Source organism: Podarcis pityusensis (assembly GCF_964106645.2).
Source record: "Podarcis pityusensis genome assembly, chromosome: 4".
NCBI lineage: Eukaryota > Metazoa > Chordata > Lepidosauria > Squamata > Lacertidae > Podarcis > Podarcis pityusensis.
The window spans coordinates 37,472,976-37,486,691 of record NC_138027.1 but is presented as its reverse complement, the minus strand read 5'-3'; the positions used below and the strand labels follow the sequence as shown (position 1 = coordinate 37,486,691).

Here is a 13,716-nt window from a genome sequence, read left to right as displayed (position 1 = left end):
CACATCAAACACACATCCATCCCCATACATAAAACATATATTTGCGGGTACAGTGGCTCATAGATCCGGCAACCTGGGGGAATACTGATACTATCTCATGAACCAAGAATATGTCTGCATGAGAGCAATTAATTTTGTTGTGAAAACCGTGAGCAGCCACCCCCACCCCCCATGCTTAGAGATATTTTGTGGTGCAGTGGCTCATAGATCAGGCAATCTGATGGCAAAATAATTATTAGCTCAATAACTGATAAGTGTAACTTCTGCACGAGTCCGATGAATTTTGTTGTGAAAACTGTGATCCAGATATAATCAAATTAATCAGATAAAATTAATGCTATAAAGCTTAAAGATTGGGAGCCCTGCTGCGTCTTTCTTATTACCTCTTTGACAAATTAATGAATCCTCTTCCAAGAAGTTATATGCTTAATATCTTTTAAGGAATAGGAAACTGCCTAAATAGAGGGAACTGAATAAGAGCCATGTTTGAACTGAGGTGGAAGTGGCACAATAAACTACCCTCTTAGTAGCAAAGAAACCATCCACAATGCAAGTTAAGGAAATAAAGGGCAGAATTCAGTACAAGGTATTCACTTTTAAGATCCAACACAATGCTGTAGAGTAGAGCACGAGAGACAGGGGGCACCAAATTTTAGCATCACACAGAAATTTGAGAGCCCAAAGTCCACCACTGCAATTGGCCACTCTGGAAACGGGATGCTAGATTAGATAGTTGGCGAAGTCCACTGAGACACTTCCTCAGTTCTTTTGACACATGTTTGTAGGGATGTGCTGGTAGAGTTTGGTCCTTTGTGTAACACAGAACTCATCCCAACATGTCTCAAATCTTGATGGGCTCCCACTTTCTCCTAGAGCCCAGATTGTCCCAAGCACTGAATCACACCAAACTGAAATCCAGCCCCTGGCCAGGGGAACACTGCCAGCTGGGTTACAGGCTGTCAGCTACTCACCTGGCCAAAAGCAAGCTCCCAGGACTGCCCTTCTCGGGGCAGAATATATATTGGTGGAATCAGCACATGGGATACAAACTTAGGCATATTTAAGGAGAAGAAGGGATACTGTTAACACACGAGCTACAGTTATTGGGAGGCAAAGAGCACCTCTGGTTGCTAGCACATTTTACAGTCAGTGTTAGAAACTGAGATATGAAAGCTAGGAGCTAAATGGCACCTTAAACCTAGGTTATGGGCGCCGCAATGGTGTGTGTAGGTGCTCTTTATTATTAGAAGAATACAAAGCTGAAAATGAACTGCAGCTAAAATCTTATGTCCATTTTTCACATGGTCTAGTCCTCATCTGAAGAATGCAAAAAAACAAAGCCATACTTCCCCTGCCCACCCTCCTAATATTCTAATGAGGGTCTCTTCTCTAGTTTTCAGAGAATGGCTGGAAGTGGGGAGGCAGAAAAAAAATCCTTTTCTTCCAGCAGTGGCAGTTTTAATCTGAAATCTTTGGCTCAGTACTGCACCCTGAGCTCAGAAACAGCATTAATGAAATTCCCTGTTGCAAAAGGTGCCTAGAACAATGGGGATTTTTGAACGCTGTTTACCATCACCGGGGCAACCAGTTTTTTGTTCCCTGCCCATGCAAAACATTTCATAGGACATCTAATAGTAGGTGGAATATCAGTTTCCTTTGAGCCTGAATGATGCCACCTTTTGACAATTGTTGTTGTTGTTTAGTCATTTAGTTGTGTCCGACTCTTGGTGACCCCATGGACCAGAGCACTCAAGGCACTCTGTCTTCCACTGCCTCCCACAGTTTGGTCAAACTCATGCTGGTAGCTTCGAGAACACTGTCCAACCATCTCGTCCTCTGTCGTCCCCTTCTCCTTGTGCCCTCAATCTTTCCCAGCACCAGGGTCTTTTTCCAGGGAGTCTTCTCTTCTCATGAGGTGGCCAAAGTACTGGAGTCTCAGCTTCAGAATCTGTCCTTCCAGTGAGCACTCAGGGCTGATTTCCCTCAGAATGGATAGGTTTCATCTTCTTGCAGTCCATGGGACTCTCAAGAGTCTCCTCCGGTACCATAATTCAAAAGCATCAATTCTTTGGCGATCAGCCTTCTTTATGGTCCTCACAGAGGACTACTGCTATTTTTGTAACTCGATGGGAGTGCACTTATCGATGAAATCCACCCATATTAAAATGGATTGCTGTAGGTAATCCCACTTGGCTTCTATTTTTACCCAGCCTACATCTATAATGATGTGTAAGAGGTTTACAATAGCTATAGGGTTTGTAGTTTCTTTGTGTATCCCAGTTGGATGAGAGCCATTGATAGTGAGGGTAGACTCCTGTGTAGAAGCAGACTTGAGCAAAGAGAAGGACAAGCATCTTACAACAAGATGGGTGGCAATGAATCAATTGAGGAGATTGTTGCTATGGAAAACCATCACTGGTATGCAAAATTCATGAAAGAATGCCCGTCTGGACAACTCAGCATGTATGAATGCAAGAGGCTCCTTGGTCTTGATAACCCAACTGATCAGGCAAATACCTATGTTGAGACAGTGTTTAATATATTTGATTCAAATAAGGTAAGAATTATTTCTAGAGTACATTGTTTGGATTATATTGTGCATCACTTATTTTTCAATTATTTTAAATTCTGAATAGCTCACGTTTTATTCTTGACTCATATTCAGATTTACAGTTTCTTTTAGCAATAGCGGCATCTACATGAAATAACCGTAGGCAGTAAAGAATCTGTGCCAGTTTAAAACATTCTAAACGTGATGACAGTAAACAAAGTATTCTGCAGTATTTCTCCTGATATTTCGGGGTTTATGACTCATACCATGCATTGAAATTTTATATTGATAGCCATAGAATGACATTTTTCAGCAACGATGCTGAAGAAAAAGAAAATTCTCAATCGAAGGTAATTTAATAAAAATCTTACCAGCGTTTCTTAAAATAGTAATTTTAATTGTGTCTTCTCATTTTATACATATCCGTAAGAATATAAAAACAGCCCAGCTGGATCAGACCAAAGGTCCATCTCATCCAGCACACTGTTCTTAAAGTGGGAAGCCAGATACCTATCAGAAGCTCCCAAACAGGATAGGAGTCATTTGAGATTCCCAGTGACTGTGGTGGTAGAGCATAGATATTGTGGCTTGTAGCCACTGATAACTCTTATCCAAATCCTTTGTAAAGCCATCACTACACCTTGTAACGTGTTCCATAGTTTAACTAAGTGCTGTGAGCTATAGACTAATCTGTCCGTTTTGGATTCTAATTTTTTCCCCAATCAAGTACAGTCTTCCACATCTTTTTGTGGTTTATTTATTTTATTTTATTTTTGGAAAAAAGGCTTCATGAAAATTCATCAGCGTTGTGTGAATTTCTCCTAATATAATGCATTTCATATGTTATTTTTTTAAGAATATTTTTAGGAATATCTGGGTTTTAGGCACACTTTGCCTAGTAAATGCATATTTGTATACATGGTTTGGAGAAATGTACTGCAAAATTTGGAGAAGTGCAAATTTTGAAGGACAATTACATTTCAGTTCATCTATGGTTTCAGGAAGCATAAATGAGGTAAATTGTTGTTAAATGTGAACTGAATCACATCTCCTCCACCACAATCTCCAGTGCTGTGGGAGTGCTTCCTTGAGTCTGTCCCAAGTATTTTTTACTCATATTCATTGGATGATTGCAGGCTCTAATATTATGAGAGAGGAAGAAAAAACATCTCTTTTCACCTTCTTCACTCCAGGCATAATTTTATGTTCCTCTATTATAGAATAGGAAACTGCCCTATACAAAATCAGACTCTAGGGGTCTGTCCTAGCCCTACCTAGAGATAGCAGGATCTGGGCTTGGGACTTCAGCATGCTAAGGCAAACATTCCCCAGACATTTTCTTTATACCCTCTTCCTAAACTAAAAGAAGAGCACCCAATATTGTAACCCTTCCTTATAGGGAAGTTGCTCCACATTTACTTCCACATTTCTTTATATACGAGCTCAGTTTCTTTCCTGAAAACAAGACTGCTGACAAAACTTAAAAGCAGCACTGTCTTCTAGAAACAGACACGTAGAAATTGTAGGAACTGGAATCAAACAATACTTTTTAGAGTAGCCATGCCTATTTCAGTAAGGTATAAGATAGCAAACTGCAGTACTTGATCTTTGAAGATTCAGGGCCATGGACTATGAACTATGCAAAAGAAAAAAGTTCCTGTGGGCTGTTTCCACAATTCCTATTCAATTTATGGAGTTTTATAGCAACCAGCAATTTGCAATCTGTTGCCCGTTTTTTTCGTTTAGAAAATAATCAGAATGTATGCTGTGAGTGACCTTTGCAGATTGTGTAATGCGAGAGGGCAAGCTTTAAAAGGCAACAGAATGACTTCATATGAAGCTTTAGTACTAGTAATCCATTCATTAAATGTCAAAACAACATAACATGTGACTTCCGTGATTGATTGGATGGCCTGACTTTTAAAAAAGATCTTCCCAGGGGGAAAAGGTGTTTAAACCTTCTCTGCCATTTTACTAATATGCATCCCCCACACAGAAAGAGCTGATCCTTGTCCTATCATGGGGAGATATAGTCATGAAAAATAGTTTTTGTGTGTGTTGCTATTGTACTGAGAGACTAAGAGCAAGTTTGGAGGAGGAGATTTAGATCAACTACAGATTTGGCCTCCCTGTTCTAAATAATGAATCTACACTCAAAGTAACTTACTTTTGGCATGGAAATTCTAATGAAAAACTCTTCTTAAAACGAGCTTCGTCAATAAGCTTTTCACAAACTCTTGCTTCTGACCTTCTCCAATCCTTGCACATAAATGACTGTACAATGTCACAAGGGTAAGGATAGTGTCATCCTTTGCTTCAATCTTCAGTCTCCACCTCCCATAAAAGGACAGGACTCTTAGTTTCCTTTAGTTGGCTGTTCAACCAAAGATGGACAAAATACCCCAGAAGAAGTACAGAGAAATGCCTCTGTGAAGGGCAAAATACAGTATGCAATTTTAAATAAATATCTACCATTATCTCTAACCTAAGGAGAAACCTATAAAGCACCACTGGTGAACTGTCATGCATAGACATATCTCTCATGTTAGTAACATGGGGTTAACAACAACAATCTTCTCTTCACCAGAAAGGTTCCAGGGCAGGTTTCATATAGAGAAGGGCATTTCCTCAGCATAGGGCAAAAGTTGTGCAATGAGGGTACCAGATGCAGCTTTGTGGAGAGGGAATTCTTCAGCTCAGGGGCTGCCACACAGAATTCCCTCTTGCAAGTCACTCCTTTCAAAACCCAAGGGTGGACGAACAACTAAGAAGGCTCCCTCTGCTGATTTCTACATGAAGGAAACTCAGGCTCCCCTGCTGGAAGTAACTTGGAAGCACCCAACACAATTTTCAAGTAACTACAGTTTGTTGTTTTGTTTGAATAGGGGCACACTATAGTTAGTTTAGCTAAGGTTTTGTACAAACAGGTAAAGGTTAAGGGACCCCTGACCATTAGGTCCAGTCTGGGATTGCGGCGCTCATCTTGCTTTATTGGCCAAGGGAGCCGGCGTACAGCTTCCGGGTCATGTGGCCAACATGACTAAGCCGCTTCTGGCAAACCAGAGCAGCGCACGGGAACACCATTTACCTTACCTATTTATCTACTTGCACTTTGATGTGCTTTCGAACTGCTAGGTGGGCAGGAGCTGGGACTGAACAACGGGAGCTCACTCCGTCACGGGGATTTGAACTGCCGACCTTCTGATCAGCAAGTCCTAGGCTCTGTGGTTTAACCCACAGCACCACCCGCAAACAAGCCAACGTCAAACCATGGTTTCTGACGCTGGCTTTTTCAAATAAGCCATCGTTAAAAGTAACCTCAGTTTCCAGTTTGGATTAAACCATCTATGGATAGTTAAGAAGTAACACTAATGTTTCCAACTTTATCCACATGGCTACTCCAGAGTGGTGGCAGGGAGTCCCACCCAACACGTTTTGACTCCAAATGAGATTTTTCATGTGAAGAATTTAAGAAGAAAACATGCACTTCTACAAGTATATTCTGAACTTAGGCATAATATGAATGGGGAGAGGGTTTGCTTGGTTGTGTTGCTCTAAAGAAGCTTGTGTAGTTCCAGGTTTTTTCAGTGCTAGGCATAACATTTTTCATTCGCTCAGAACACCTAGTGATGTTTTGTTAGATTCTATCATGTTTGTGCCTTCCTGTTTCCTGCTGATTTAACATTTTAATATGGAGCTTTGTTAATGTGTTTTTACTGTATTTTATTCTTCTATTAACATAAACTACCCTAGGAGAATTTGACAGAAATGCCAGCATGAGATTTTACATGCACCTTCCTACATATGTAAAAATGTAAAAGCTGTCATTGAGCAGGCTCCATTGGAGGATTTGTAGTGCCACATCACAGTCCTGGATCTGAATAAAGCCAGGATAGGGAATGAGAGTGTAACAGAAGGCAGGTTTGGCAGGTTTTAAAATGAGAGTTTTAAACAACAGCAAAAGTTTGAATAAAGCAGGGATGCATGGACACAGGGAAGCTGTGAAGATATGGCAGGCTTGGGTAAGGTTGGGTAAGGTGTAAAGGATTGCGATTGGCAACTGAGGTGGCCAACATTATTTTTGCAAATATAACACACAGGAAAGAAACATAGTCAGCTGACATTCACACACAAAATTATTCCATCAATCTTGACTTCCACACATAAAATTATATCCAAACTAGATTGATGACCATAAGCTACGTGTTCAAATTGTTTGTTCTTCCAAGCTTGAAGTATAAATCTCTTTGTAACCATAAGACAGACACTTTTGTTGTCCATCTGCTAGTCTCCACACCACAAGAATATAATTTGAGAGTGCATGAACATCCTCAAAGCATTGCTTTTTTGAAGAGTCGACCTGAACAATAATTTCTGACCAGAAAAAGAATAGCACAGGACATCCCCGAATCATATGCTTCAAAGAGGCATTATCAGAATTATATTGTCAGCTTCTCTCTGAACTGATCAATTTCTTCTTAAAAACACACTGTGGAGTCCAGTATACCAAGAACATCCATTTTTGTTAAGTTGGTCTCCATTTTAAATCTAAAAAATATTAAATATAGCCACTAAAGCAACTTTCCATTGATTAGGCTGTATGGAACCCTCTAACACCTTATTCCATTCATCTCTAAGATCCTGAACATCCAATTTAGAACATTCCAATAAACATTTATAAACAACTATTGTGGGTTTAGCTTTCTGCAAATATCCAATTATTTCCTCCAGCAATATATGAGATGCTGTGGCAACTCAAAGCTGATGATCCATAAATGGGCACCAATAGGTGCTGCAGTTGAAGATAATACCATTCAGCCCAAGCAGGTAAGTGGTACCTAAACAGCAGCATTGAAACGAACTAAAATTATCCATCCCATCCAAACAACTGATCAAAGGTACAAGGAGTTAATTTGGCATGAAAATATTTGTCAAAATACAACTGATGAGACATTATATGTCATGCCTCCCTAGCCACTGAAACTACAGATGGAAAAGAAGAAAAAGAGTTTGGATTTGATATCCCGCCTTTCACTCCCCTTAAGGAGTCTCAAAGCGGCTAACAATCTCCTGTCCCTTCCTCCCCCACAACAAACACTCTGTGAGGTGAGTGAGGCTGAGAGACTTCAGAGAAGTGTGACTGGCCCAAGGTCACCCAGCAGCTGCATGTGGAGGAGCGGGGAAGCAAACCCAGTTCACCAGATTATGAGTCCACCACTCTTAACTACTATACCACGCTGGTCCTTTTCTTCTTATTTCTGTAGACCCTAACAACATCCATCCATAAAAGGGTACCAAATGCACCCTTACCAAGGTTATACACATGAGGGTATTTGTAGAAAAATGAGGCTCACCAATCATTTGTACAAGGTAAAAAGTATGCTTTAAGGTATAAACAAAGACCTTAAAAATTAAATCTTTCTTCCAATATTGACAACTAAAGTTTTTTGGGGGTTTTTTTTAGAGAGAGAGGGGGGGTCTCCCAAGCAAACCTCTGAAATGCCCCATGAAATTTGAGGAAAAAAACACTTGGGGAATTCATAAAGAAATATTATAGAGCACATATGATCCATGACCAAATATTCATCTTATTCAGCCTCACCCTAATATGAAGTCCAAGAAACACCCATGTTTCCAAACAGCTTTCTCTGTCAAACTATTGAAAATCAATCTAATCATGGAGAAATGCTTCTTGGAAACAAAATATAGTCAAACCTCGGTTCCTGAACAGCTCCGTTTTGGAACGTTTTGGCTCTTGAACTCCGAAAACCTGGAAGTAAATGCTCCAGTTTTCGAACGTTTTTCAGAAGCTGAACATCTGACGCTGTTTCCACTTGAGTGCAGGATGCTCCTGCAACCAGTTGGAAGCTGCGCCTCACTTGTCAAACATTTTGGAAACCAAATGGGCTTCCAGAATGGATTACAATCGACAACCGAGGTTTCACTGTAACTTAATCTGTTATAACCTCTAAGTACCAAATAAATTGCCAATTAGCATATAAACTAGATATATTAATTGCGCCCCCTGACATTAATTCAAATGTTAAGCAGTTAATTGTATAGCCAGAAATCACACAAAAATTATGGATGATTTGGGCCTACTGATAAATTACAACAATGAATCTGGATATCCACGGTGTTAAATTCCACTTGTCTGTGTACGAAGCCATGAATCTCTGTTCTTCTGAAGGCTCCAAACACAAATCAAAGATCAACGGAGAGGGAAGCCCTGCCTCCTACCTTTCTCTAAACCAGCCATGCTGAAGGGAATCCCATTTACCCTCAACTGTGATTGGGGAGACAGGTACAATATTATAATCCAATTAATAAATTCCTGAGGAAACCCAAATTTAAAAAACAGAAAGAAACAGCCAATATATTTTTTAAAATTCTGTTTCAGCATCAAGGGGGATTGGGAATCAAAGCAGCATAATTTCTTTCACTCTTTAAAGCCACCGGATTTGCTACTAGTCTTAAATTATGTGCACCCTGCCTTTGGCAAACAAACGCCACCTGATATATCACACCCTGCAAGATGCAAGCAAGGATTGCTGGTAATATCTTGGCATCGACATTAATTAAGGAGATTGACCTGTAATTTGCACTATTACCAGATTTGGGAATAGCAATATAAACATCATACAGTGAAGTTGGCGGGCATACACATTATGTTAAAGGGAGGGGCAAAAAAGAGACAAAGAATTCTGTCCTGGAGGAGGGCATAACTAGCAGTCCACACCAAAACAATTAGCTACGGGTCACTCCACCACTGCTACACACTAAAGGTTAATCCTGCATGAATGTAACACTCTCTGAGCTGAAAGTCCTTCCCTTTAGCTCAAGTGTGTAGAATCTCATTATCCTTCTGTGTTTTTCTATACAGTATAAGCAGCTTTGGGACCCACCTGGTGAAAAGCAGGGTGTTACTGTTTAAAGTATATTAATAGCTGTATATAGTTAGTTACTTAGCAATGGAGACAACACACCTGTATATATTCATTCTTATCTTTATTTATTGAATTGGCATATTGCAGGACCAAGCATCTGGGGGTGGGGGTGGGGAGTTCTAGGGCTAAGCCCTGGTGAGCGTTGCTCAGTGAACCTTTACTTTAATAGCATAAGCAACCATGGGAATAGTGCAGCCTCTAATTCAGGTTTTCCCTTCTTTCTGGATAAGCCCTCATCTTTTGTGGCAATTTGTTTGGGTAACCAAATCAAGACATGATTTTATGGATCACCAGAGTATATGGGACCACTCAAGCTAGGTACAGTCCTTGAAAGATCTGTATGTATCCTATTTCTGATCTCAATGGCAGAGATCCCTTTCCTTGCCCCCCAAAACAGCGAGGGATCAAATCAGCATCTCACTTTTCTTGAGCTTCTTTCAGATTTGAAAAGGTTCCATCAATATTTGATAAAGGGTATTATCAACATTTGCTGAGCACCAGTCTACACAGAGGTTGAATTCATAAGCCCAAGCCAGCCCAAGACATTTTGCTGCCTGAGGCAAAGGAAAAGATCTCAGTGGATGTAGGAAATACATCCAATGGAAGCCCAAAGAAACTTAGAGACCATGTGTGGGGAACTTTTTTCAGCCTGTGGGCCACACTTCCTTCTGTACAACCTCCCAAGGGCCACATGACAGTGATAGGTGTGTCCAGAAGCAAAAGTGGGTGGTGCAACAAATACAAATTCTGCTTTAGGCTCCATTCTACATAGACTCCTCTTTATCCTCCAGCCAGATAAGCAAGAGACATTAGTTCAAGCAAGAGACAAGAGTTCAACAACACTTTTCAGCCAGGCACAAACACACAGCTGTCATGCTCTAGTGAGTGCCCTCAGGCGGTGGGGTTCCAATTGGCATAAGCCTCTTACCAAAATACTCACCAACGAGGACAGGGTTACAGATGCAATGCAGTTGAGACAAACTAAGGTCAAGCATAGTGTATCGGTCTTGATCCAAAATCCAATCCAGACATAAGGTCAGGCAGGAATCCAAGGTCAATATCACAGGGTGTTCAGACAACATACAACACAGGGGACTACACTCTGGAATGAAGAACCACAGACCTCTGTTGTTTTCAGCAACTCAAGAAGGAAGCATTATATACACTTCCTGGGCCACAACCTAACCACAGCTGTTGGCAGAGGAAGGAATTTCGGTGATTCCTTACTCATGAGGAGACACCTTACTCATGAACTATGTGATAACTCTGGGTCCATAACACACACTATGCTGTTGCTCTTTGGCTCTCTGTTCTCAAGGACTGTGTGGCGGTGACTCTGCCTCCTTTGATAGCTCCAGTGTTCTTCAGCAGGTCTCATTCCCTAGGGGCTTCAAGGGAATCCTCAGCAGTGGGTCCAGGAGACCCTGGCTGCTCCTCCTCAACCTGTGGGGTGCCTGGTTCATCCTCTAAGGACTTTGTGTATAGTATCAGGTCAGGACTAGGCATGACATCAGGATGTGAGCCAGGACCGGCGAGGGGTGTGGCCTGGAGTTTTGGGGTGGCCAGGTAGAGTTCCAAAGACCAGACAGACTGGCCCGGGGGGACCTGCATTTGGCTCCTAGGCTTGATGTTTCCCTCCTCTATTATAGTCCCTAAGGATGTATCATCTACCCAAAGTTGTTCTCAGCTTCACCTTCTCACTCTTTCTTTTAACACTCCCCCCCCCCCCGTTCACTACCAGCACGTGCTCAGCACCCACTTGATCTTTTTCTTCTTAGTTACCGCATACGTGGAACCTATCAGTCACGACTGCTTAGAGATTGGCTTTTTGCCAGGAATAGCTCCCAAGGTCCTGAGAACTTGTTTGAAAGCTTGGTAACTCTTTGGGACGGAGTGTGTGTGTGTGAAATGCCTTCACTAAAATTGCAATGTGCCATATAAGAAGCCTTCTGATACGAATACATTTTCTTTAAATGTATCCCGAGAGTGGATCTGTTTGCTGTACATATGTTACAGAACTCTTCTGGTTTAAAACAGGGGGCTGAAGGTAATCTTGCTTAAGTTTCTATTATTACTTAGCCTTTGTGCCCCCATCATGTAAGAGGTTTAGACGAGTTGTCAGTACAGGGTTTGTGTGTATGTGGATAGAAGCCACTGAAGATGGGAAATGAGGTAGATGAATAAAACACTGGAATTTAGGATACTTGCTGTGTGCTATGCAATGGGCGCCAATGAATCAGCACCTGCCGAAGATATTCTGACCCAAGACGCCCACCACTGGTATACCAAATTTATGAAAGAGTGTCCATCAGGGCAACTGAGCCTGCATGAATTCAAGGCGCTTCTGGGTCTCACTGGTTTGAGTCCACAGGCAAATCATTATGTCGATCAAGTGTTCAACACATTTGACTTAAACAAGGTAAGCTCAATTTTATACCTTGATGCTAGGGTAGCTACCATTTAAATGATCTCTAAAAACAGCAGAATGGCTCACAGGCCTATGCTGTGAAGATAGTATTTTGCTATGCTCAATCTGGCTGCCTCTATAAGTATTCCCAATTATTGTCATCGTCTATTTATGTGGAAACATTTAAAACATAGATATGCCAGATAGATTAGATAGATAGATAGATAGATAGATAGATAGATAGATGATGGAAAAAAGAATGAAGCCAGTCTGAAAATTATGTTAACCATATATATATTTATATATTTCCCCAGTTAACCATTATCTCAATTGCTGGCAGTTGCTACTATAGTTTGAAAACACTTTCAAAATACTCAAGAGTATATTATCACAATTTCAACCCATAGAGATAGGAGGAGAATATTTTTTTTGCTTTCGAAAATGGGAATTGAAGCATTGAGCAAACACTGCATGACCTGCCCTAAGCTTTGCTGAATATTAAGCCCTACTCCATTAAAATTAATGGGAACTTCACAATTGGCTTATAAAGAAACAAGATTTTCTAGTGTCTTTTATTCACAAAACTGAAATCCTATTTGAAGACCCGTTTTTTCTGTTTGCTATTTCAATTCAGTCCCACTGGCTGTCAGGTCAATGCAATCTTCTATAAGATAATCAAATTTCTAACATGTCATTAAACCACAAGAAACTGTATTATTACTGAACATATACAGCATTTTAAACAAGCTTTCCACAAGCCATCCATTTATTTTTATTTTTATTTTCTGCTTGTCTGCACTCATTGCAAGCTTTCTTTCCAATCAATAGTTATGGCATTGTTTACCCCCTATATAAAATATTAAAATGAAAATAAGTTATTCATTAAACACCACTGGCTTGAATTTCATAACATATTACCGGAATAATAACAGCAACTTACCTGCCTTTAACAATAGGATTTGCATTGAGGCACATATATGCAATGGGTATCGCATATGTTAAGAAAATCAAACCCTTCTTTTCAGGCACTGACTCTTGTCTGCTAAAATCAGAGGTCATATCTTGCGAATTGTTCATATACAGGCTTGTATTCAATGGCGTCCAACTGCTGTTAGAAGGCACTTTGGTTCAGTCAAGATTTCCATCGGTAGAATAGGAAGGGGGTAATTTCCTCCCTGATTTTCCTCTTCCCCTTGAAGCTCCCCAAGGACCCTAATGCCCTTCAGAGCAGCTTGGAAGATGGTGTGGGAACGGCAAGGGGATCTCCCTCCCCAGACCTCTGCTGCTGGATCAAGTAGCTCTATCGGCATATTATTATTATTATTATTATTATTATTATTATTATTATTTCTTAGTCAACCTTCATTATGAGGGCTCAGGGTGTGCTATAGCAATTTAAAAATACAATCTGAAAATCAGTTTTTATTTGTTATCATGGTATGTATTTTAGTGTTTTATATTATAAACCACCCTGTGATCTTCAGATGAAGAGTGGTATAGATTTCTTTTTTAAAAAAACAAAACCCCAAAATAATAAGGTGGTCCTAAAAATATACATCAGGTGTCAAAGGCCAGGGTAAAGGGGTGTGCCCTCAGCATGTGAAACTGCATGGAAGAAGGTACTAGGCATACCTTTTTGTTACGAGAATTCCACAAGGTAGGGCTGCCACTAAGTCTCAGGTGGTTTCCCCTCCTGAACCTCAGAAGTTGCTGAAACTACCAAGAGGACCCCTTCTACTGATCTTAACAGCCAAGAGGATTGGTAGGGATAGAGACAGTCTTTGAGGCATTTGGGGTCTAAGCCCAGTAAT

The 13,716-nt window shown here is 40.6% G+C and overlaps 1 protein-coding gene across 2 annotated transcripts in view; it reads left to right on the top strand.

The window, feature by feature from the left end:
* The window catches only part of GUCA1C (guanylate cyclase activator 1C), a gene marked incomplete at its 5' end in the record, with an annotated part of 50,619 nt that overhangs the window by 4,603 nt on the left and 32,300 nt on the right, over positions 1 to 13,716 (top strand). The window contains one exon of one of the 2 annotated variants that reach the window (XM_081002794.1): positions 2,366 to 2,557. The exons of the other annotated variant lie outside the window; for it this stretch is intronic. Coding sequence (XP_080858920.1) covers positions 2,366 to 2,557 — 192 coding nt within the window. Of the gene's footprint in view, positions 1 to 2,365; positions 2,558 to 13,716 lie in introns of those variants that run through there. 2 annotated transcript variants of the gene reach the window in all.